General features: G+C 40.3%; 1 protein-coding gene and 1 pseudogene across 1 annotated transcript in view; one reads left to right on the top strand and one right to left on the bottom strand.

Annotated features, from left to right (window-relative positions):
- Positions 1-25018, top strand: part of SH3BGR (SH3 domain binding glutamate rich protein) — a 61692-nt gene extending 36674 nt beyond the window's left edge. The window contains exons 4-8 of the mRNA XM_060098471.1: positions 2793-2867; positions 3401-3493; positions 12250-12279; positions 20539-20688; positions 24671-25018. Of these exons, the coding sequence (XP_059954454.1) occupies positions 2793-2867; positions 3401-3493; positions 12250-12279; positions 20539-20655 (315 nt within the window). The 3' untranslated portion in view covers positions 20656-20688; positions 24671-25018. The remainder of the gene's footprint in view (positions 1-2792; positions 2868-3400; positions 3494-12249; positions 12280-20538; positions 20689-24670) is intronic.
- Positions 15445-16844, bottom strand: LOC132491014 (dihydrolipoyllysine-residue succinyltransferase component of 2-oxoglutarate dehydrogenase complex, mitochondrial-like; annotated as a pseudogene).
- Positions 25019-25282: the final 264 nt, after the last annotated feature.

Here is a 25282-nt window from a genome sequence, read left to right as displayed (position 1 = left end):
AGTAGGCAGTGAATCAATAAAAAGAAAAACCAAGATTAATTTAATACAAAAGAGAAAGTGTATGTCTGTGTGCCTCTGTGTGTGCATTTATGAATACAATTTATATATAATTTGAATATATATAATTTGAATACATTTATATGTAATTTGACTATATATAATTTGAGCAGACAAATGAAATGGATGAAATCCATGACCAGTTGACATATTACTTAGAAAACTTTCAGTTATACCTAGATCAATTTCTGTTATGAATTCAGATGGGAAGTCTAAATAATATATTAGCAAACTGTATCCAGCAATGAATTAAAGGTAATACACCAAATTAGAGCAGAATTTTTTCTATCAAGGTAGTTCATTACATGAACTTATTGATGGAGAAAAACTATAAGATTTTTGTCCATAAATACCAAGAAGATATTTGATATAATTCATCAGACATTCCTAGTTAAAATAAACATGGATTAAAATATAAGTAGAAGGAAACTGAGTACATATGATAAAAACCAATTATCAAAAGAAAACTGTATCCTAATGAACCATGAAATACTGAAGAATTTCTATTAAAATCAGAAGAAAGATAGGCATGCCTGTCATCACCATATTATTAAACATTGTTTTAGAAGCTGTAGTTATTACAAAAAAGTAAGAAAATGAAATATCTCTTATATATGTAGCATATATGAAATATAAAAATTATCTTTATTTGTGTATGATGTAAATGTACGCCTAGCAATCTCAACAAACTCCAATAAAATCCATTAGAATTAGTATTATAGTTTATTAAGTTTCTGGATTAAAAAAATGCAAAAATTAGTAGCTTTTATTTATATCAACTATAATGGATAGGAAGTTAAAATGTAAAAAACCTATCTCACTCACAATGGTGATAAAAATCTGTAAAATGTTTAAGAATAAATTTATCTGAAAGACACCAACAAATACTAAAGTAATGGAGAGACCTATGATACCCTGAGTAGGAAGACCTAACAATAAGAAGTGATAATTCCTAAACTAATAAATACATTTAGTGCTATTTCAATGAAAAGCCTATTTAATATTTTTGACAGTAGGAAAAATGATCTTAAAATGAATTGGAATAATACATGTCTGAGAAGAGCCAAGAAAATTTTGAAAAAGGAGACTTTGTGTAGCAAAGTCTTGCCTTTCTGAATATTGAAATTTATGTTAAAAACTACAGTGATAAAAGCTGTATATTGGCATGGGAACTGATAAATACATTAATGGATATGTTTATATATTTATATATAGACTAGTGTGTTAACACACCCAAATGTATACGTAGAACTTTATAAACGACAAAAATAACATCTCAATTCAAGGGAAAAATAATGGTACGGGCATAATTTGTCATCTATCTGGAAGAAAACAGAGCCCTACTTTATAGCATATACAAAATTAGATTCCAGGTGGATTAAGTCTCTAGATGTTAATAATTAATACAAAATAATAGAAATACATTTCAGAGAATAAAACTTAGATAAATTTGTGTATATAAAGGGTGACAAAACAAAACAAAAAAACCCAACAAAATCTGTAAAAAATTATAGACTGGAAAAAAACCCTTGTAACCTGACAAAGGGCTAATATTTCTATTGTATAAAGAACCTCTAAAAATTGATAATAAAACACAAACAACTCATAAAAATGGGCAAAATATATGAAGGCATTTATCTGAATAGCAAATGTAAGTAGCTAAAACTCATGAAAAATATGCCTTTCCTTTCCAGTAATGAGGAAAATGTAAATGAAAACAAAAATGAAATTCCATTTTCTCCCAACAGGTTGGCAAAGATTAAAAAGAGCAATCATCTTCATTGCTCATGGAGATAAAGGAAAAGCGGCCAGGCACATATTACGATGGGAATGTAAATTGCTACAATTTCTTTTTTTAGAAAGAAATCTAATCCTCCCCACCATTTTATTCATTTTAATATAGCACTGTTTGTACAGGCAGAAACGTGTGAACTTTTTGAAAAACCATCAACTGGGAAATATTTGAATAAGTTGTTATATATTTAATATTAAGCAGATGTTAATAACAATGAGTTACAAACATATGAATTAATCTGGACAAATGTACATGATGTACTAAGCTAAAAAATCAAATTGTGCATAGTATGTTCCCATATCTGTTTAAAAAAAACACAAAAATGCAACACAAATAGCCTCTATGTATGTATTAAGGTAGAGTTAGCTACATATAAAATTTTTAATATTGAGTATCATAGAAGCTTGGAACTGGAAATTGTGTATATGGCTTAATTTTTTCCCATGAGCTTGAAGTGCCTTTGTAATAAAAATCACCGAATCCTACCCCCACCCAAATTTTACTAAGATATAATTGAAATATAACATTGTATGAGTTTCAGGGGTACAACATAATGATTTAATATATGTAGGTGGTGTGAAATGATCATCACAATAAGTTAACATCCATCACCTCACATAGTTACAATTTTTTTCCTTCTGATGAGAAAAATAACCTAATATTTTAAGAGACTGGGAACCACTGGTTAAGTCAAGAGAACATAAAGTAGAAGGTGTATCCTAGCCCTGCCCCTGACTTGCAATGTGACATTTTTTGCCTTTATTTTCTTGCCTCTAAGGTGTGAGTGGTGGTGACTGCCTTATGGAATTAGGTTACAGTGTCGTAGTGAAGATAAAATGAAGGATGAAGACAAACATAATTTGGATAGTTAAATGGTATTGAAATGCAAGCTATTTATCCTCAAGAAAATTCTCAGACATTCTCAATTTCTATGATGCAGGTGACAAAATCGCCCGAGGAAGCATCTTCCCTTCCCAATGGTGATGTGGCAGGAGAAGCACAGAGCAACACAGAGGTAAGAGCTGGTATCTTGAACCATCTCCTGGAGACTCGTTTACTCAGAATGTCTACTAGGTTCTAATCTTTTCATATCTGTTTGTCTATCTGTCTACCTCATCTATCTATCTATCTTTCTATCTATCATCTAGCTATCTCTCTATCATCTATCTTTTTATCTTTTTTAATCTCTAAAATTATAAAGCTTCTTTCCACACAAGCAATAGAAAATAAATATTCCCTAAATATGGAATCCTTTGGAGTTCTCTTCACAAGCCTTAAATAGGTGAATTAACTCCTATTAGGGTCTTTATTACTCTACCATGCACATGAGTTGGGTCTATGGACTTACACCCACAGATCCAATCAGCAATATCGAGGGTTGGTGATCCCATACTCTAGGGGTTAAGTGACTAATACACAGACGTCCACGTTTGCTTTGTTGATGTATTGTGTATCTAAATAAGGAAACCATAGCACGTGTGTTCGGTCTGGTGTTGCCTTAGAAGCTTATCCAAGGTTAGTGATACCATGGGTTTCCTTTATGACCAGGGAACAGAGAAGACTGAAGAAAGTGGACAACACGAGGCACCAAAAGAGGGCAATGAAGATGAGGGCGACCTCACTGGATCCCCAGAGAAGCATGTGAGTGTTTGCTGTTTTCACTGTAGTTTCACTGGATTCAGTTCTGTTCAACAAGCATTTATTTAGCTCCGCCAGGTGCCAGGAATCTTTCTGGGCACACGAGAGTGGGCGTGAAAGTAAGGAACTGAGGGTTTAGCCAGGAGGCGGCAGGTAATTTTCACTTAATGTGTTAATGGCTGTGTTCAAGGTGGGTAGAGGGCTGAAAGGAAGCCAGAGGAAGGACCCTGACCCCAGGCCTGGAGGGACAGGCTACGCAAGGCTTTAATGATTTGTCATTGTGTTGTTACAGTTAGGTTGGGTTCATGTTCTTTCTAAAGCAAGGGACCTTATGCCTTGGTCATGCGTAGTGATGGACTCCTATCACACTGGTCGACTTAAAAAAAATGTACAACGTGAACGTTGTGAGTTAAGGTTTATTTGGGGCAGAATTAGGACCATAGCCCGGGAGACAGCATCTCAGAGAGCTCTGAGAAACTGCTCCGAAGAGGTGGGGGAAACGTCGGTAAGTATGTGATTTTGATAAAGGGGAGTCCATGCATCAAGAGCGTATTTTGTGCAGAAGTTTCTGCTCGTCTCGTGAAGGTTGCTTCTAGTCACGAGGAGCAGACGTCACCATGAAGGATTTTAGTGCTTTTCTAGATACGAGGAGATTCAAGAATTGGGCTCATAAAATCTTCTCCTGAAAGCATCGAACTCTCTGAAGACCTGTTCTGCGAGTTCCTCCCAGAGCACAGAGGGCCTCATTCCTGATCTCCACCCTGAGCTCCTTTCAAGGGGTGTTGAAGGTCAGCAACTGCAACAGCTCATGATTTAATCCTTGTAGAGGCAGGTGGCAAGTGCCAGTTTGTAGTTGGCATACTCTACCAAGAGGATTTGTGGGAAGCCAATGGGAGCTGAGGATAATAGGGTCCCTGGGGGAGGGAAACTGACACCAATTCAAAGCCAATCAGGGGACTCTCAGGGCCCCGCTGATGCAAGACCTGTGAGCTAATTCTAAAGCGTTCCAATGCAGGGGCCGCAGGGTAAAGGGCCGAGGGGGAGACTGTGGTTCTGGAAGCACCAGGCTAAGATAATGGTGGATCAGATGGGCTACTTATTCAAGGAATTCTGAAAATGTGGTTGGGAAGCCGGGCAAAGGGGAAACCCTGGAGCCACCGAGGGAGCCCGAATGGGCTGAGCCTCCTCTTGGGAGAATTTCAGTGGGCTTCTGCCTTGGGCCAATTGCAGCAAAAACTATTTACCAAACCCCCATGGTTTGCATTTGTACCTATTTATTGATTCCAGGAGAGACGTGGACAGCTTTTAAGATCACTGGATTCTTGTTTTCAGCAGATGGAATGTGACTAGGAAAGGGGCCAAGACTGACAACCACGTTGTGGAAAATGGGGGTGGTATCAGTTTGTCTTTATCATGAGGAATTTAAATGTGGGAGGAACCAAGGCAGTAAATTCCCTTATGTTTGAATACTGCTATTTCAAAATGTTGATGACTTAAGACCCTTTGACGTTTCTGTTTTGAAGAAAGATGAAATCTTCAGTCTTTTTTTTTTTTTTTTTTTTTTTTTTGCGGTATGCGGGCCTCTCACTGCTGTGGCCTCCCCCGTTGCGGAGCACAGGCTCCGGACGCGCAGGCTCCGGACGCGCAGGCTCAGCGGCCACGGCCCACGGGCCCACGGGCCCAGCCGCCCCGCGGCATATGGGATCCTCCCAGACCGGGGCACGAACCCGTATCCCCTGCATCGGCAGGCGGACTCCCAACCACTTGCGCCACCAGGGAGGCCCGAAATCTTCAGTCTTGATCTAGAAGTTAGGTGGGGTTTCATGGCAGCCTATATAATTCAGAAATAATCAAGTTAAGGTGAAATAGAGTGACAATTTAATTATCCTGTAATTTATAAAAATCTTTAAAAACATTTTATAATTTGAACTTTCCATGAATTGCCTAATGCACTGGTACAACATTATTGATTTACATGTTGAAATTCAGTTTGATCCTTTTAAGACAGAGAGACAAAGGTAAAAACATTACACCCCAATCCCTTTCTCCCGTGAGACCAAGAGGAAGACAGCATTTTAAAAATCAGACCCTGACTTCTACAGCAAGGGCAGGGTTGGCTTCAGCTTCTCAGCCACTGGGCTGGTTAGTTCAATGAAGTGATAAGCCATCCAGCTTGGGGATTCTCTTTGCTAATATTTTTAAAAATTGTGAGCCCTTTACAAAGTAAATTATAGTCTTGTGAATCCTAATGGGAATTAAAAACATTGCTGTGAGGGGCTTCCCTGGTGGCGCAGTGGTTGAGAGTCCGCCTGCCGATGCAGGGGACACGGGTTCGTGCCCTGGTCCGGGAAGATCCCACATGCCTCGGAGCAGCTAGGCCCGTGAGCCATGGCTGCTGAGCCTGCGCGTCCAGAGCCTGTGCTCTGCAACAGGAGAGGCCACAACACTTAGAGGCCCGCGTACCACAAAAAAAAAAAAAAAAAAAAAAAACACATTGCTGTGTTATTTTTGCTTGGGCTGCGATGAAGAAATGACTACATAGAAGACATTTTTATTTTAGATGAATATAGTATTAACATTAATGATCAACTCTTTAATAATATTTATTCTACATAAAGAGAGATTTTGACTTTTTCCCATTTGACAAGTGGTACATGCTCTTTGACTTGCTGTAATTCAGTTAAATAAGGAAAAAAGTATGGTCAGTGAACATTAAAAATGACATAACATGATTAGCTTTGGGACTGAATATATAGGAAACTCAATTGACATTTAAGAAAAAGACAAAAACTATCTGATATGTGGGATGCTTGCATTTTGTGCTTCAAGAACCTTCTGTCTGTTTTTCTGGTTTTTGGGTTGTTTTTCAAGGTTAAGATGGGAAGGCCGTCTTGGCTATATGATATCACATCTTTCCCAGCTGTGCACCCAGGCTTACATGGCCTTATATGTGATGATCAGAAAGGCCAATTAGACCATGTGTTTTCCCTCTTTAACATGATTTTTTATTTTATTTTATTTTAAAAATTTTATTGAAGAATAGTTGATTTACAATGTTGTGTTTAATTTCTGCTGTATAGCACAGTGATTCAGTTATACATATTATATATATATATCCTTTTTCATATTCTATTCCATTATGGTTTATCACAGGTTATTGAACATAGTTTCCTGTGCAGTACAGTAGGACCTTCTTGTTCATCCATTCTCTATATAATAGTTGGCATCTGCTAACCCCACATTCCCAATCCTTCCCTCCTCCAACACCCCTTCCCTTTGGCAACCACAAGTCTGTTCTCTATACTTGTGAGTCTGTTTTTGATTGTAGATAAGTTCGTTTGTGTTGTATTTTAAATTCCACATATAAGTGATATCATATGGTATTTGTCCTTCTCTTTCTGACTTACTTCCCTTAGTATGATAGTCCTTAGGTCCATCCATGTTGCTGCAAATGGCATTATTTCATTCTTCTTTATGGCCGAGTAGTATTACATTGTATATATGTACCACATCGTCTTTATCCATTCATCTGTCGATGGACATTTAGGTTGTTTCCATGTGTTGGCTATTGTACTAGGTTGGCCAAAAGGTTCGTTTGGGTTTTTCCCTAAGATGTTATGGGAAAAAGCTGGACGAACTTTCTGGCCAACCCAATAAATTGTTAATGAGAATTTTTAAAGTACCAGTCACATCCAGTAGATTCTTCTCAGATAAATCCAAGGCTTTTAGATAAAATCTCTGACTCTGTTGAAACCATCTTGGGGAAATCTCATGGATTTGTACCTTTTGCTCCTCCAGCCCATTGTATCTAAACAGCAGCTCCCTGTGCTTCCTTCTCTAACCAACATTCTGTGAGGGATATAAATAACATAATCTTTGCGGGTCCAGGTTTGGTTCATAACACTTCTGGCCATGGACCGTCAGCTTCACTAATTTCTCTAGACACCATAATATCTGCTTTATGCCCCCACCTCCTGGCTGGCAGGAGATTCAATCTGGGTGAAGCGTTTCGGAGACTCACTCTTTCTTGGGGACTTAGAGTCATCATGGGGTCTTCAGTGGTGACTGGAGGGGAGAGGGCCCTGGCTTTTTGTGGTGGTGACTTTGTGACATGGGTTTCCTGCTGCCTGTTGGCAGCTATTGACGCTGGTCCCTCAGCTTGGTTCAGGCCCTCTGCCCTGGCTAGACGTGGCCATGCCTCTCACAGTGACCAGTCGTATGCTTCCTCGTACGTCATGCCCAGGTGCTACCCAGATGCCCCAGTGGTCCCTGGTTCAGCATCTACATCAAGCAGGGCCTGGGTAGCACCACCTGGAACACCCACCGCCTTCTGGCCCCTTCTCTCCTCAATCTGGGTGCTTCATCTCCTCAGCTCCAAGCTCGTTTTTCCAGGGATTATCTAGCTTCCTCGCCTCTTTCAGCCCAGGATTTTGATAAGCAAGGCTTATAACTTCTTCCCTAGAGGCAGAGAACCAGAAAAAGTATGTGGCTGTCTTCTTGGAGTGTGGGGAATGACAGTAACTCTATTCCCTCCCTCTAATTTTGGGTAGTAGGGAGAACAAAATGAGAATTCTTATTCTGGTATATACAGCCATACTATTCATGACAAGGAACACAAATGTATTTTAACCTCTTCTTTTGAAATGATTACAGACTCACAGGGACATAGTACAGACTCCTGTGTGCCCTTTGCCTGGCTTCTGCTAATGATGACATCTCAGATGGCTGCAGTAGGAGATGGAAACCAGGAGTATGACATTGGTGCATCTCTGTTAAGTAGACTTGCAGACCTTATTCAGCGTTGGCCATTTTTTTCAAGCCTCTCATGTGTATGTTAAAAGTCATTCCTCGGTGTGTTAAGAACCATTTTCAAGTGTGCAGTGGTAACAGCTCCTTCCAGTGGCTGGTGGTGTTAAAATGAGTGACAGACCAGCTAAGTGAGTGTCTGAGTTGTGTTCATCTGATCTCAACTATTGCACATGTTTACTCAGTACACACTTGCAAATGTTCAAAGGATGCCATTTTAATGGGGAAAATATTTACCGAAGAATATCACATTGATTTGGAAAAAAAGAGATGAGGACAGAAACTGTCCTCTCCTTTAGCGAGGTGGACTTCCCCTGACCAGCAACCCAAGCCTCTGGGGTTCTTACACACAAGATGTCGAGATGCATATTTCCTACTTGCTGACAGGTTGGGGCAGCGTTTGGGAGGCAAGATGGTGCACACTGAAAAGATCATTCATTCCTGCCTAAGAAGATGTCACCTGTAGCTTCAGTCCCCCTGTAGAGAGGGGACTTCATGGTCCCCTTCCCTGATGACGCAGGGAGGGATGAGGGGTTAAAGAGGAGAGGGGAGGCTTGTGAACTGTACCAGAGGAGTAAAGGAGGAAAGCAGGCCACCTCAGCTTCTGGGCACACTGAGAAGGGGACTACAGACTGGGGGTGTCATGAGAACACTATGAAACCCTGGAAATGGAGAAGATGCAGCTTGTTCATCCTGGTGTTTGGTTTCCATCGAGGTCAAAGTATTTTGGTATTCTTTGCTAACTCAATGGTCCTCTCCAAAATCTTCTAAGACCTTGGCTTGTCTGACTACATGATTATGGTCTATAAATCTTCCCCACTTTGCTTCCTCCAAAATCTGTCTTGAGGATAGTTGCTCAACCAAGGGGTGGGCATTGGTTTAGGTCCTCCACAAGCTCGTGAGTCTAAGGCTGCATCCCTGTACTGTCTGAAGATGAAGAGAACCCTGCTCTTGCCCCTGACCTTCAGCCACTCTGAGTCTGGCTGCCCTCCTCAGGTCTCTCTGGACTGACCCCGCCCTCCTTCCACACCAGCCACTTGTCCTAACCAGCCACTGCCTGACACTCACCGTGGCTGACACCTGTCCTTAATCCTGGCCACGTGCCACATCAGCAGCCTGCCTCCCTGGCCAAGTTCCCAACAAAAATAGCTGTTGGTGAGGTTCTAAGACTTTGAAGGCTTCCTCTGATTAGCTTTCTTAGAAGAACAACAAGATAAAATGATTTTAAGTTGTAGCTTCATCAAGTGAATGATTCATACCTTATCCTAAGATCCTGCAAAATCTCAACTTAATTGACCACATGATTATAATTATCTTAAAAATAACCTTTTGCCAATACAATTAGTTGGCAACCATAAAGATCAATTCAAGCATTGTATATAGATGACTTTTAAGGATCTACCTAATTCTGACACTTTATAATTCTGTGAGCTAAGGAAGGATGTTTAAGTTTTTATTTAAGTAATATATCCCACCTCCTCCTAAGAAAGATTTGAGGCATGAGTGGCATACAAAAATACCTTCATTCAACATTTTATTGACAGACTGAATGCTGCCATATGCGGGGCAGTCCAGGGACTGAAAATGAGCTTCTATTCTGGTGGAGCTGGTGATGGTCATAGCCAAGGTTCTTCAAAGCTTACTTGACCTTTTGAGGCTAAGTATTTGTATAAATTCTCTGAGCAGTTACTTTCTCCATTTAATGTTTCTTTCAAGAAATTAAGGTCAGTTCAGATACTGATAAAGCCCTAGGTCCCTCAGTAATTGCTGCTAGCTAACCTGTAAAAGTTGAGATTAGCACTTATTCCTGTAAGAACCCCTACTGCTTTCCAGCCTAGCTCTAAGGATAATCCCATTTTTAATAGTGTGTTTTTTGTTAATTCATTTGTTTCAGCTGTACACAATTAATAAAAATAATTGGATTTAGAAAAGTGTAAAACTCTACATAGCTAACAATTCTGTGTTGCATATAGTGAATTTTAATTTGATCTCATGTGGATAAGAAGAAAATGAATGTTCTTTGAGATCTAAAGAGTTAATAGCAGACTTTATAGGTTCATTTATCTAGTCACTTAACACATTCATTGAGCTTATACCTTGGTTCCAGACCGTGGCTGGGTCCTGGAGATCCAAAAATGAATAAAGACACAAGTTGTGCCCCAAGGAGTACACAGACTCGTTAGGGAGACAGATAAATAAATGATGATTATGGTAGCAAATAAGGGAGTCCCCTAACTCAGGCTTATGGGTCAGGGAAGTCTTCCTTGAAAAGATCATTTTAAGCAGTGTCCTGGAAGGTGTCGCTGATGTGAGAAAGTTGTATGTGACTGTTAGCTGAAATAAAGAATCATGAGGCTAGAGAGGTGAGCAGGGGCCAGATCATGGTGGCCTTTCAACCGTTCTAAGGATTATGGATTTATCTTGAAAAGACAGAAAGTTTTCAACACGAGGGCAGCATGGTTAGGTGGGTTGTCTTTTAGAGTGGTGTCTCTGGCTACTGTGTGGAGAACAGGTTGGAGATAAGGAAGACTAGAGGTGATGTAACCCTGGTGAGAGAAGATGGCGGTCCTGGCAAAGGACAAGGCAGGGGCACGATGAGACAATATTAAAGAGGTTCAGTCAACGCATCGCTGAGAAACCAACACCCGGATTTTGCAACAAGTGCAGGACTCTCTTTTCCTGGACTTTAGTTTAGCTTTAAAACTTGCTGTGTTGCCAGAATTGATTTGGAGATTCCCAGGGCTGGGGAACGTCTTGGGCTGACTCAGTCTTGGCTGGCTGGATCAGCTTTTCACATTTTTGTATTTTCTTTGCCAGTCTCAGAAATCTGAGAGTATTGTTCTGGAGCTGGCCAAAAACGTGAGGCTGGGCCAGAGAAGGTGGCAGTGTGGTGGGGCCTCCACCACTTGCCTTCCATGAGAATCTTGAGAGGCAGCATGGTAGAGTAGGAAAGAGACTAAATTAGGAACCAGGAATCTTGAAGTGAGTCCTGATCATGTTACTTACTAGTGCTCTGATTCTGGGCAAATTACTTAACTCTGTGGTCTTGGTGTCCTCATCTGTCCATAGAAGGGACTGAGTAAGAGGATATAAGCAAATATGAGATTGCTTTCAACTCCCTCAGTCCAAAATTCCATGAGCTCAGGGATGGGAAGGTTCTTATTTCTTTGCAATTTTAGGAGATATCGCCTGGTTCTCCCACTTTGATCTGGGGGAAATAGAAATTTCAGTGGGTTGGCAGAGTGGAGACCTGTTTGAGCCCAGGATGGCCTCACCCTTTCTTACTTTAAAGTTTCTTTCTTTAACCAGAAATCCGTGTTTAAATATTACATGGTTCAGAAATGTTATAATTTTGTTCTGATGGTGAAAAAGACTTTGATCTGTTTTAATTAATTCGTTCAGAACTGAAGTAAAAGCATGCTGATAAGGACATAAAAGCCAAAAAGCCATAATTTTGTTCAAATTTTCTAATTGCTTACATATATGGTTTGAATTTTCCCTGATAGCTCTCTATGTCTGCAATATGCTTTGGAAATAGACAAAGGATCAAACATATAATTAAGCAGTATTACTAATTAGTTATATTTTCTCAGGAATAAGAGTGATGAAAATATGTCTTTAATTTCATAATATTCCAGGGTCTTGAAGTCTAATGCATGAAATACATAGGCATTGCTCATTTATCATATCTTTGCTATTGATATGTTTTCTCAATAAATAGATGTCTTTCATTTTGATAAATGTGTATTTTATTATAGTTTGCTTAATTTTCATTTATTTTTTAAATTAAAAAATTTTTATGTTTTAATTTTTTATTTTTATACAATTTTAAAGGTTACTTTTCATTTACAGTTATTACAAAATATTGGCTATACAGTTTGCTTAATTTTTAGATTCAACTTAAAACTTATGCAAATTTATATTTTTCTTTCATTTCTGTTTACGGACTTAAGGAAGAAGAGGGAGAGACAGCAACAGAAGAGGTACAGTAGCATAATTCACAGTCATGTTGTACTTAACAAAAGCATCTTTTAGGTGAGAGAGTTGCACCTTTAGCCACATTCTCCTTGTTCTTCATGACACAGAGAAGCGGATGCAACCCACACTCCCAGAAAGTCCTCCTTTAGCCTGCCAAGAAGAGAAATAAAATAAGATGGAGATACATTTATCAAAGGGAGATTGATGGGGAAACAGGGTGTGGCTTTGGACTCTTTTCTGAGCCTCCTGTGGTGAAGGTGTCGTCAGTGAAGTCAGGCCAGGCTGGGCCAAGTCCTTCAGTGGAGATTTCTTCTCCATTTTTTCTTCTCACCCCATTGAGTAGCACACACTTTATGCAGCTTGCATGGTGCTTACTGGTGTTGTTTGATTGCCTCCTATTCACTTTGTTGGGGAGGGAGGGATTCTCTCCCTCTGATTACAGGAATGGCACACCTGCCACTGGACAGGTGAGATGGACAGTGGTTTATTAGTCACACATTCTCCAAGCCCAAGGGATGAGGCTATCCACGCATGCAGGGCCCCACGGCGGGGGGGTCACATGGGACCAGAGTGAACAGTTGGGGGCAGTGGAAGGCAGGCTTTGTAGTATCAAGAAGGTGGGGTGTTGCCTGGTCCACATGGAGGATGTGATTGGCCTGTTTGCATAATTCTGGGGGATAAGCAGGCACTGTGTCTGGTCCCTTGATAAGGAGGGCTGCTTGGGTGGGAGACCCAATCTGTGGGAGCAGAAGGGGAGGTGAACCAGTGGTCAGGCCATTTTAAGTCTTCCCGATTTTACTAGATGTTAAGGCAGCAGATAGTATTGAGTCTTAATTTTAGGTCTTGCACCACAGGTGTATACCTTAGACACCATGAGGTTTAAACATGCAGCTCATCGCTTAGCATCTGGAAGATATTTGACATTAGGTAACCACATGGTTCCAGAATTTCTAGTGGGGATCTACCCAGGGGGAGCATTATTATTTGTATATGTTTGTGGGGGGCTTTTTTTGTTTTTTTGAGTAGAGTTGATTTACAATGTTGTGTTAGTTTCAGGTGTACAACAAAGTGATATATATATGTATTCTCTATATATCCATATATATTCTATACATAGACTATATATGTCCATATATATATTCTATATATTCTATACATAGGATATCTATATCCATATATTCTATATATAGAATATATATATCCATATATATCCTATAGATTCTGTACATAGAATATATATATATATATATATGCATATATATATTCTATGTATTCCAGAAATAGAATATATATATCTATATATATATTCTATGCATTCTATACATAGAATATATATACCCATATATATTCTATGTATTCTATACATAGAATATATATATCCATATATATGCTATATATTCTATACATAGAATATATATGTCCATATCTATATTCTATATATTCTATATATAGAAAAAATATATATCCATGTCTATATTCTATATATTCTATACATAGAATATATATCCATATTTATATTCAATATATTCTATATATAGAATATATATATATTTTTTCAGATTCTTTTCCCTTATAGGTTATTATAAACTACTGAGTATAGTTTCCCTGCTATACAGTAGGTCCTTGTTGGTTATCTGTTTTTTACATAGTAGTGTGTATATGTCGATCCCGAGCTCCCAATTCATCCCTTCCCACAAGGAGAGCAGTAACGACTTGAGAAGAATTCTTTTTTTTTTTAAACCCTGTTTGGGAACATTTGCCCTTTAATTTGCATTTAAAATCAGCTTCTTTAAATATTTTAGTTACAACTTCTGAATAGTGAAGACATAGGAGATGCTGCAGGCACTCAGTACTGGCTCCCACCCCTTCCCCCTACCCCAACCCCCAAGCCTTGCTTCTTTGCTCAAAATGCATATGGGCACCCTGCACTAAATAAATGGCTCCCCGTGTCAAGTGTCAGCGGCCTCAGGACTGGATGCCGTTGGATACGAAGCGATGAAGCCCAGTAGCTTTCATGACAGGATGTGTGCATTTAACCGTGCTCTGAAGAATGCCAATGATTGTGCCCAGACCCAAGGCAGTACCTCAGAGGTGACATCGGCCGTTTCCCCACTGTGTACTGGCATCTTGGGCTGGTTTCCACCACAATCTATCCTCTCCCAGACCTGTGTTCTGTGGCGGAAGAGCTGAGGCTCTGCCCCCTAAGGGCCAGGATACAGGAAGGAACAGAACTGCCTCTTCAGCCCACAGGCTTAAGCCAATGGAATTTAAAAGCTCAAGACAATGTGAGCCAGTCCACAGGAAGCCTCCTTCACTCCAATCTCTACCAGGCGCCATCCAGCCCTTGCTTGTGACACACTCTGTCTCACTGCCAAGATGTGCTAGAGTCTGCCCTAGATGAGAACAATGTGGTAGAATGGTCCCAGCAGTCTGGAAAGGTTGGCACCACAACAGCTGGGCGTGCTTGTGCCAAAATGGGTCTTCCTGGTACAAAGCTATGACGGAGAGTGTGAGGGCAGGCCTGGGCTCTGCTTCAGTCTCACTGATAACCTGTGACCTCAGAATCTGTCATCCCCCTCAACACTGCCTACCCATCCCCTGCCCCTCCAGATCCCCCAGCCTGTGCTTCCTGGAAAAGGTAGAAGAGGCAGCTTGAAGTCAATGACAGCTGAGAATGAAGATGCCATTTAAGAAGCAAAGCAGCACCTCCTGGCCTCTGGTCAATACCTCCACATGGGTGGAACCGAGTAAGGACGTGCACAGCCAGGACAGAGGCTGCTCCGAGCTTGGGAGGCACAGCACCCTCCTAGGTGTCTCTGAAGAACAGACTTTCAAGAGATAGAAACTTAATCACATGGTCCCTGGCAGTTTCCCTTGGTATACTGGACTGGGGAGAAGCAAAATCATCTCTGCGGAGGGCTAATGGAGGAAAGGCAGGAATATTAATGAGCATCCATTAAGGCTCTCTCTCTCCCTCAAGCCTAAGGAAATCAGATATTCGAGTGTAAGAGAAGGGTGCAGAGAGGGAGAGCCCGGCAGGAACACCAAGGAGAGAGCTGTGACTGCTGGTTACATAGTGCCCTGGTTTCCTTGCTTCAGAACAACAGCATATGCCTGTCTGTCACCAGGCTAACCCGGGGCCCGTGAGGGGACAGGGAGAAGGCTGTTTTTCAGCTCCTGCATGGTTGATGTGAAGGGCACATGGCTTCCTCCTCCAGGTCCAATAGGAGGTCTCTGGAATCCTCTACCGCTGCCTTGATTTTGAGGAGGAAAGTCACAGCCTCTCCGCCATCCATCAGCCGGTGATCATATGTCAGGGCCACGTACATTATGGGCCGCATCTCCAACTTGCCTCCCATGACCACTGGCCTATCAAAGATGGCGTGCGTGCCCAGGATGGCAGACTGAGGGGGGTTGATGATGGGCGTTCCGAAGAGTGAGCCAAAACGCCTCCGCTGCTGATGGTGAAGGTACCACCATCCATATCTTCAATGGCAAGTTCATCCTTCCGGTCCTTCTCTCCCAGTTCACTGATGGTTCACTCAATATCAGCATAATTCCTAGTTTCCACATTCCTGATGACGGGAAACACCAGATCCCGAGGGGTGGCCACCGCAACGCTGATGTAATATAATCCCTATACACCACCTCTCCGGTTGTGTCGTCAGTCGCTGCATTTACAACAGGCTGCTGCTTCAAGGCAAAGGCTGAGGCCTTCACGAATGCCGACATGAAGCCTAGTGTGAGGTTATGTTTCTTCAGAAAAGCATCTTTGTGCTGAGCCCTCACCTCCTGGGTGTTACTCATGTCAATCTCACTGAAAGTGGTAAGTTCTGCTCAGGTATTCCGAGCCTCCTTCAGATGCTGAGCAATGCGCTGCTGCATCCTATTCATTTTCTCCCGATGTTCTGAACGCAGACCTGTGCCAGCTCCTGGCTCAGCTACTGGAGGGGCAGCAGTGGGTTTTACGGCAGACACTGGTTTGCTAGTGAGAGGTTGTGAGGGCGAGGGCAGGGTGGCATCTGAGTGGGTATGGATGCTGCAGGGGGAGGAGGAACTGCCGACGCTGCAGGTTCTGCTTTTCGGGCTGCGGCAGCAGGAGCTTCGGCTGGCTTGGCCTTAGCAGGAGCAGCGCCAGTTTTCCTGAGTGTGAAAAGACGGGTGCCTCCTTCTACGTTCCCCCCATCAGGTACCAAAAGAGCTTCAGTCGTGCCATTTGCTGGTGATGGAACCTGCACAGATGACTTGTCAGGTTCAATCTCACAAACCACTTCACCTTCTGCAACGTGACGCTTTCTCCCACCGGACCCCCCCCTTCTGTGACAGATTCTGCAAGTGCTGGGGTTTTGACTTGTAATCACACCGTCCTTGCACACGCTGTAGCTCTGAAAAAGCGAACACTGAAGACACTACTGCTGTTAGTGACAATCTTCCTGCTGTCAGGGTAAGCTGGTGCCTGACATAAGGAGATCCCAGGCAGGGAACGTCTCCCTAGAGGGCAGTTCCCCTTCTGGAAGGCAGAGAGCGAGCCGCTGAATGCCCGGGACAGGCAGCGGGACCGGGATAGCATCGTGCCGGCAGCAGCAGCGGTGATGGCGGAGCCTTGAGAAGAATTTTTAACCTGCCTCCCCAGCTTGAGGTTATAGTAGAGCAGTGGTTCTCATCTGGTGGTGTGTGTTAGGATCACCCGTGGCGTATTTGAACCTTCAGAAGCCTGCCTCTGTCGGCCAATGGATAAGACCCTCCAGGGCTGAGCATGCCTTCAGCTTGCCTGTAGAGCTGAGATGGAGCATCTTCATTGTGGGGAGCCAGGATTGAAGGGGACGACAGAGCACATAGAGACAAGTGGAGCGATAATAAGGGCCTCCACCGGTTTGGGACAGAGCCTTCCTCTTTGCTGTCCTTCCTATGCCCGTGAGAGGAAACACCAACAACAAGAAAGAGAAAGATTATAAAAAGAATTAAAGTTTAGGGGGCTTCCCTGGTGGCGCAGTGGTTGAGAGTCCGCCTGCCGATGCAGGGGACACGGGTTCATGCCCCGGTCTGGGAAGATCCCACATGCCGTGGAGCGGCTGGGCCCGTGAGCCATGGCCGCTGAGACTGCGCGTCCGGAGCCTGTGCACCGCAACGGGAGAGGCCACAACAGTGAGAGGCCTGCGTACCGCAAAAAATAAATAAATAAATAAATAAAATTAGGAATGTAAAAGAAACATATACAGTTTAAGATAAATAATTTAAGAAAGAGATGTCTTAATGAATAAAGGTAGAATAAGAGGAACTGAAATATAAGGGAATCAAGTTTCACAAAGATAAAAGATTAAGAATTGCACAAAATAAGAAGTATTAAAAAATTGAGTACGGAGGATATAAGATTTAAAAGTACATTTAAAACATTAAAGAAAAATTAGAAAACAGTATTAGTGTTATTAAGGATAAAATTTAAAGGGATAAAATGTATCCTCTGTAACATGCAATTTGAACAATTTTTGGGCTGGCTGACATGTTTGTTTATAGGTTCTATGCTTAAATAATAACGAACATTCCCAGGAAGACCTCATATCCCATGTTTGGAACTGGAGGTTAGTTGACCAATTGAATAATTCAATTAAAGTCGTAAATCATAAACATGTAGAGGGCTTAAACATTTATTTTAACTTGAAATATGTAAATGTATATTTACTGCCAATTTTTTGGATGTAGGACAAAGGTCTTTTCTTTAAATAATAGCCCAATGCTTAGAACTACCCACTGTCTTTCTAACGAACATACTCATTGGTCTGTCTAGAAATTCCAGTTTTGATTTCTTTAAAAATACAGCAGAAATTTAAAGGCACTTGCAAAGTACTCTAGGTGCATAAATCTCTTTGGATTTCAGATTCCCCCCTGCCACCCGAAATTTTTGACACTTCATTCGATGACAGGTTTTTAAGGTGACTTACATATATGGGTCTTTTCAAAGTACTACATTAATTTTACATAGGGAAAAAAGTTCTTTTCATGCTCATATTTCATTGACTTCCATGATACTTATTTAAATTGTGTAATTACAATAAGACTAACTTGGATACACCAGCATGGGAACAAACACAACCCACCCCTGTAAATGAAGACTTTGGTGGGTAGTGATGCCAAACCTGCTAGTTGCCAGGGCTCACTGTGCCTTAATCAACCAGTGTGATTTAAGAGAGAGAATACAGACTACAGCAGAGGTTCTCAAAGTGGGGCTCCCAGAGCAGCAGCAGCCTCACCTGGGAACCTCTACAAATACACATTTTCAGGGTTGGCCCCAAACTACTGAATCAGAAATCCTGAGGTGGAGCGCAGCAGATTGCTTTGAGAAGCCCTTCAGGTGATTCTGATGCTCCATCAAGGCTGAGAACCACTGGATTAGAACATAGGTTCTAGGTGACCCATGTGTTGCCGAGTAGAGGTCAAGATAAGAACTCCTGCTGTTCTGATGCTCGTAATAAAAAGTCCATCTCATCTCCAACACAATAATATTTATTTTATATTAGGAACTTGCATTTGGTTGAAACAAAAAGAGCTTTTAATTTTCTTTTGGTGACTGAAGTGAGTAATAGAAAATGAGAAAGGAGAAAGAGAAGGCTGCCAAGATCGAGAACAGTCTTTAACTCAATCTAAGTTTTCACAAATGAGTCCTCTCCTTTCCCATTCTTTCCCTGCTTGTTGAAACCCTCAAATTCTACTGGTTTTATTTTGAAAGCTTCAAAGAATGGTCTCTTTTTTGTTTGAGAAACTTTGTTTTGCTTCCTCACAGGCACTGGGGGAGGACTCCATGCTGAGGAGCTTTATGATAATTTTCATTAACTGAGCATGGCAAGGTCAGCATGCTGTTTCCCCTATTGCTGACAATGGGGAAGAGGTACTATGTGTCACAGTGAAGCAGGACTGAGATTCTCACCCTGCCGCTTGCCTGTCGAATCTGCACTTTATTAGCTGGATGTTGGGGAGTTTTAACTTTAACCCCTAACAGGGACGGCATCATGTGAATGGGTGGATGAATCTTTTCCGAGGATGTTAGTGGATTCTGGGGGCAGGTCCAAAGTGACATTCTCGGATTCTCCCTATTTCTATTCCATCCTCTCATGTTGGCTAAATCTCAGTGACCTTTATTGTAATCAAGCCTTTTAAGAATATTGTTTTTGAACATTTTTGGGTTAATCATTTAAGAATGCTAATCAGAGGGCTAAATTAAAAATGAAAACTCAAGGACAGAGAGAATATTTACCAAAAGTCACATGTACTGTCTAGGTATTTCAGTGGAAGGTCATCAACATTAAAGAAGGTCCCAAATGTCAAAAGAAACTCCTTCCCAAAACTTTTGTTGATTTTTGAAATTACAAAAAATTCATAATCTTTATAGAAAATTCAGAAAATACAGATAAAAACAGAAAATAAAAATATCTTATAACCCCATTACCCAGAGAGAACCACTAGCTACATGCTCACATACACATACACATATTTATCAAACTTTGATGAATACGCTTCTGTAATCTACTTTTGTTCATGTAATTAATCTATATTTTTGGGGGGATGGTAAATATAGATCTGCTTCATTATTTTTAATATTATTTTATCAAACTAATCTCTATTCTTAGACCTAAAAGTTATTTTTAGCCTATTCCATACAGTGACTTTTCATTATCTATATATCTTTCCAATAATAATTTCTTTAGTTTCTCTCTTACTAGACAAGCTTCCATTTTTTAAAATCCCATTTTTATATATAAAAATAAGACAAACGCATTATTACTTTGAAAGTAGTTTCAGATTATATATGTAGGTTACTGATAACTTTGGCTTCAAGAAATTAGCTTGCTATAACAAATATAACCAGCTTATACATTTAAAACCTTCATCCTTTCTGAAAAAATTCTATTTGCTGAGATTCTTTTTATATTTTATTCCTCCAACTGCCTTCCGAATTTTTAAAGACAACAAGACGAGAGCAGTCTGTTAATATGAGTAAAGACTATATGCTTAAGAGGAGTCATGAAACTTGTTAGAATTAATGCTTTGCCCTGCAGAACCATCCCAGATTGTGGGGTCTGTGTCTAGGAAGATGATGTCTTTGTGTGTGTGTGTGTGTGTGTGTGTGTTGTATGTGTGCAGTGTGTTTGTGTGTTGGGTGGGGTGTGTAGGAGGCCCTCAACTCTAGCCTGATGTTTTACACTCTTTTCCTCATTGTATCTGTTGACCCTTACACTTTTCAATAATAATGTAATTTTTGTTAAAATAAGACAGAAGAAATAACTGCGGAGGAAGCAGAAGGGGAAGCGGAGGAAGAGGAAGCTGAGAAAGGAGAGGAGGGGCCAGGAGAAGAAGAAGAAGAAGGAGAAGAGGAAGGAGATTCTTAGGCCTTTTCATGCTTTATTCTTCCACGTGTCCAGGTAGCCACATCGCTCTGGGGTTGAAGGTTTGTTTATTACAGTCTGCCATGTAGACCACATTTCACTTGGTGATAGAAGTGGATTTCAATTCGATCTACTTGTCTGTCTTCCCGATGCCCTGGGCTGCCCCCTTCCTGGAGCCGCAGGGCTCGTGAACTCTACTGGACCCTTTTCTTGGGCGCTAGGGCGAGGAAGGCCTGTGGTTGGTATGATTTCTAGGAAAAAGCATAACTTTGAGGGGAGGAAGAGTTTGTTTTGTACTTGCTCCCTCCTCTTCCTCTTTATTTAAGTGAAAGCACAGGACGTGTTCTGTTATCAGCGTTCTATCACATGGACTCCTTTACTGACCAACATACTTACGTATGCATAGGAGAGTTTACAATCGATGTTCATAACGATGGCAATAAATTACAACCTAAAAATACCACAAAGCTGGCTGCTCATGAAAAAAGATATTGCTACTAGAGATTCAACAATAAGTGCTTGATATTACATTTATTCAATTATATTCATTGATTTATATCAAAATATTCATGTATTCAATATTAGCCTAAACACTCATGTAGAAACACTTTGGAATATGGTGAAGTCACTTGAGGTAACTTTGACAAGTACACTTGCTGCCTTGTAATTTTTTTTTTAACATCTTTATTGGAATGTAATTGCTTTACAATGGTGTGTTAGTTTCTGCTTTTAACAAAGTGCATCAGCTATACATATACATATATCCCCATATCTCTTCCCTCTTGCATCTCCCTCCCACCCTCCCTGTGCCACCCCTCCAGGTGGTCACAAAGCACCGAGCTGATCTCCCTGTGCTATGCGGCTGCTTCCCACTAGCTATCTGTTTTACATTTGGTAGTGTATATATCCATGCCACTCTCTCACTTCGTCCCAGCTTACCCTTCCCCCTCCCCATGTCCTCAAGTCCATTCTCTACATCTGCATGTTTATTCCTGTCCTGCCCCTAGGTTCATCATAACCTTTTTTTTTTTAGATTCCATATATATGTGTTAGCATACGGTATTTGTTTTTCTCTTTCTGACTTACTTCACTCTGTATGACAGACTCTAGGTCCATCCACCTCACTACAAATAACTCAATTTTGTTTCTTTTTATCACTGAGTAATATTCCATTGTATATATGTGCCACATCTTCTTTATCCATTCATCTATCGATGGACACTTAGGTTGCTTCCATGTCCTGGCTATTGTAAATAGAGCTGCAATGAACGTTGTGGTACGTGTCTCTTTTTGAATTATGGTTTTCTCAGGGTATGTGCCCAGTAGTGGGATTGCTGGGTTGTATGGTAGTTCTATTTTTAGTTTTTTAAGGAACCTCCATACTGTTCTCCATAGTGCTGCCTTGTAATTTTAAACTTATACTGACGATGAAAAAGAATTATGTACTTCTTAATAGTCTGGTGAGTGCCACATAAATATATTAATAAGATAATGATAGTAGATATTGGGATCACAGGGGAAATGCTCAAATATTGTGGGCCATACAGATAAGATGGTAGCTATGAAAACATCAAAAGATCATTAAGAGCTGTAAAAATATCTGGTTTAACAGACAGTTAGCAAATACCCATGTAAATGTTATGTTCTTATTGACATTATTTGACCTTGCAACCAAGGCAGCTGTTTATTCTCTAGGGCAGTGAGGCTTACGGTTTGCTCTGGTGCCATAAGTGTTCTTGTTAATTTAAATTAAAAAAATTTACTCTCCTTTCTGTCCATATTATGCCTCTGCTGAAACATGTAAGATAGATTTGGGGGCTGTTGATATCAGGGGAGCAGGAAGGAGAGGAGAATGAGGGAGTGAGCACTGGACACACAGCAGGTCTTCAGTTAAGGTCTACGGTCACACTTGGAGCCTACCTAGTGAAGGGTGGACAAAAAGCTTCAGCTGGATAAGGAAAAAGAAATCCCCAGTGCTTGTAAATATTGGCCAACAAACAGCTCTGCTTTATGTACCAAAGACCAATTTGAACATTAGAATCTCCCCTCTTAATTTACTTACACTTATACATAAAATACTACTATTAAAAAATGAATATATTTTTAGGAAATCTTGGAGCTGGTGGGAGTAGCCATCACATTTTATTATCTGACCACGAAAGTTTCATCACTCCTTTATTCAAATTACAAAGCAAATCCAGCCCATCATTTGATGTTTTCCCAGGTGGCTTCTTTCATGTTGTGGACACATAGATATCTATTTTAGGGCCAGAAGTGATCCCATTTCCTTTTTTTATTTTTTATTTTCTTCTAAATGAAAGAAAATAAAAAATTACTATTGAGCAGTCTGTTGTCAGTCTAATTAGTGTCCCTAATCCGATTTCTAAGGAATGAATAGGGGCTCAGTTTTGGAAAAAAAGAAAACTGGCAAGTTTTACTTTTAGAAATTTTATCTGAAGAATGATGCGAAAGGAAAATATGCCAATAGTTATCATTATACTAACTCCCGCAACAGTAAAAGACTCATAAATACTGTTTAAATTCATTTCCACTCACTCCGTTTGTAAAGTTCTTTTAAAATTATTCAATTTTAATGTAATTATAAAAAAATATTGAATGTGAAACGACACAGCTGAGAGGGAATCCTTCATGTAGCCAGATGACTTTATAGGCTGATTATGGAAAAAAAAAAAAAAGGCAAATATCGCTGTGGCCAGCCCATTTTGACTGTTTCTCTGATGGCTTCTAGTTTGGAATTACTATATTTGTCATGAGGTCAAAATGCCTGACAGTGAAGGAGGGAATCAGACAGCTTCCTAAATCCCACTCCCGGCCCCCGGAGAGATCCAGTGTCCTTCTTGAAAATGCAACATGGCAGTGCAATCATGCATTTCATTGGGCAGACCATTCAGTGTCTAAAGACAAACCCATCTCATAGCCAGGCATTTTATTTGAAAAGATGGTTCTAGGACTGTGGCATTGAATGGAACTATGAAACATTTCTCATTTCCTGTGTTTGAAATTGATGCTAAATTGATGCCCCAGGAGAAACAGTGTATAGTCTGAGACTGGGTTCTGTCTCCTAACAGGCTGCTGCTAAATACTGTCCTCTAGTCTAGCCGTGGACCATTTCAATTTCCTCCCCCAGGACTAAGTTGTAAATTCAGCCTCTCCATTTTCCATGAAAATGCAGTGGGGAAACTATAATTGAAGATGTCAACTTCCTTCTTTTTTTTTTAATGTTGAAATCCAATAACTCCAATTTATTTCCAAAGGCTGTTATGTCTTTATTTTTACATTCTTACATTTCCTTGCCTTAAGCAATGGTATTTTATGACTATTTAATTTCAGAATTATAAGAGAAACAGCCCACAGACATTCCTACCAGTATTAGGAGACAATGTCTACATTCCTTTTTCGGTAATATCTGCTTAGTATTTACTTAACACTTCCCTTTTAATCATTCTCAATTCCTTTTGCATTTAAAAATTTTTAAATTTTTAATCAATTTTTATTGGAGTATAGTTGCTCTACAATGTTGTGTTAGTTTCTGCTGTATAGCAAAGTGAATCAGCTATACGTATACATATATCCACTCTTTTTTGGATTTCCTTCCCATTTAGGTCACCACAGATCACTGAGTAGGGTTCCCTGTGCTATACCGTAGGTTCTCATTAGTTATCTATTTTATACATAGTAGTGTATATATGTCAATTCCAGTCTCCCAATTAGTCCCAGCCCCCCCTTCTCTCCTTGGTAACCATAAGTTTGTTCTCTACGTCTGTGGAAGATATCAACTTCCTTCTATGTCTGATAGTTTAGCACAGAGAAAGGATATAAACATCATTTGGTTTTCCATGAGAAAAATTTAATTTCCTTTCTTTGCACTTGATGAGTAGTGGTTTCTAGAATAAAAAGCAATACTTCCCTTGACTGTATGTTGAAGAGTTCAGTTTTTGATAAACATTCTCTGTCTCTTGTTAACAGTCTTCTCCCTAATATTTCCCCTTTCTTTTAGGAAACCCAAGCCATGAAGCACCATTTCAACTCTCTTCCCACAAACCAAATTCAACAAAATGCTTTGGCCCGAAGCTCGTACACGTCTGTCAGTACATCCAGGGTTCACCAAGGAATTGTATGATCCGACATGGTTAGATCTCCATGCATATACCTGCTTAATCATATCAACATGAAATCAAATGTGAAGACAACACATGCATACCTTCATGGGCCTGACATTTGTGGCCTTTGCTTAATTTTTTTTTTTTTGCTCTGCATGAATAGACCTTCTAATACTCTGAAAAAAAATGTCAAAATATAGAACTTCTCTTTGTGATATGACAAAAGTATTTCTTTGTATGTTCCTTATGCTACTTTTCTCAGAATTAGCTTTGAAAATGAAGAGATTTATAGAGAACAATCATACTAATAAAGATGAATAGCAAGTATCTAGTCCCAAGGAGGAGATTTCTTCATTTCTAGTCTCTCTGTGTATAACCTGAACTCAATCTGTCTCTTGCAGATTCTGAATGCTCAGCAGAACTTTTCTGTCTCCATTGGGATGGATCCTTTCTGTTGCACTGATTATTTGGTCCATGTTTTCAAATATTATGTCTTGTTATGTCGTATT

Source organism: Mesoplodon densirostris, chromosome 5 (genome assembly GCF_025265405.1).
Source record: "Mesoplodon densirostris isolate mMesDen1 chromosome 5, mMesDen1 primary haplotype, whole genome shotgun sequence".
Lineage (NCBI taxonomy): Eukaryota > Metazoa > Chordata > Mammalia > Artiodactyla > Ziphiidae > Mesoplodon > Mesoplodon densirostris.
The sequence above is the reverse complement of the archived record's forward strand: the minus strand, read 5'-3'. Positions and strand labels throughout refer to the sequence as shown.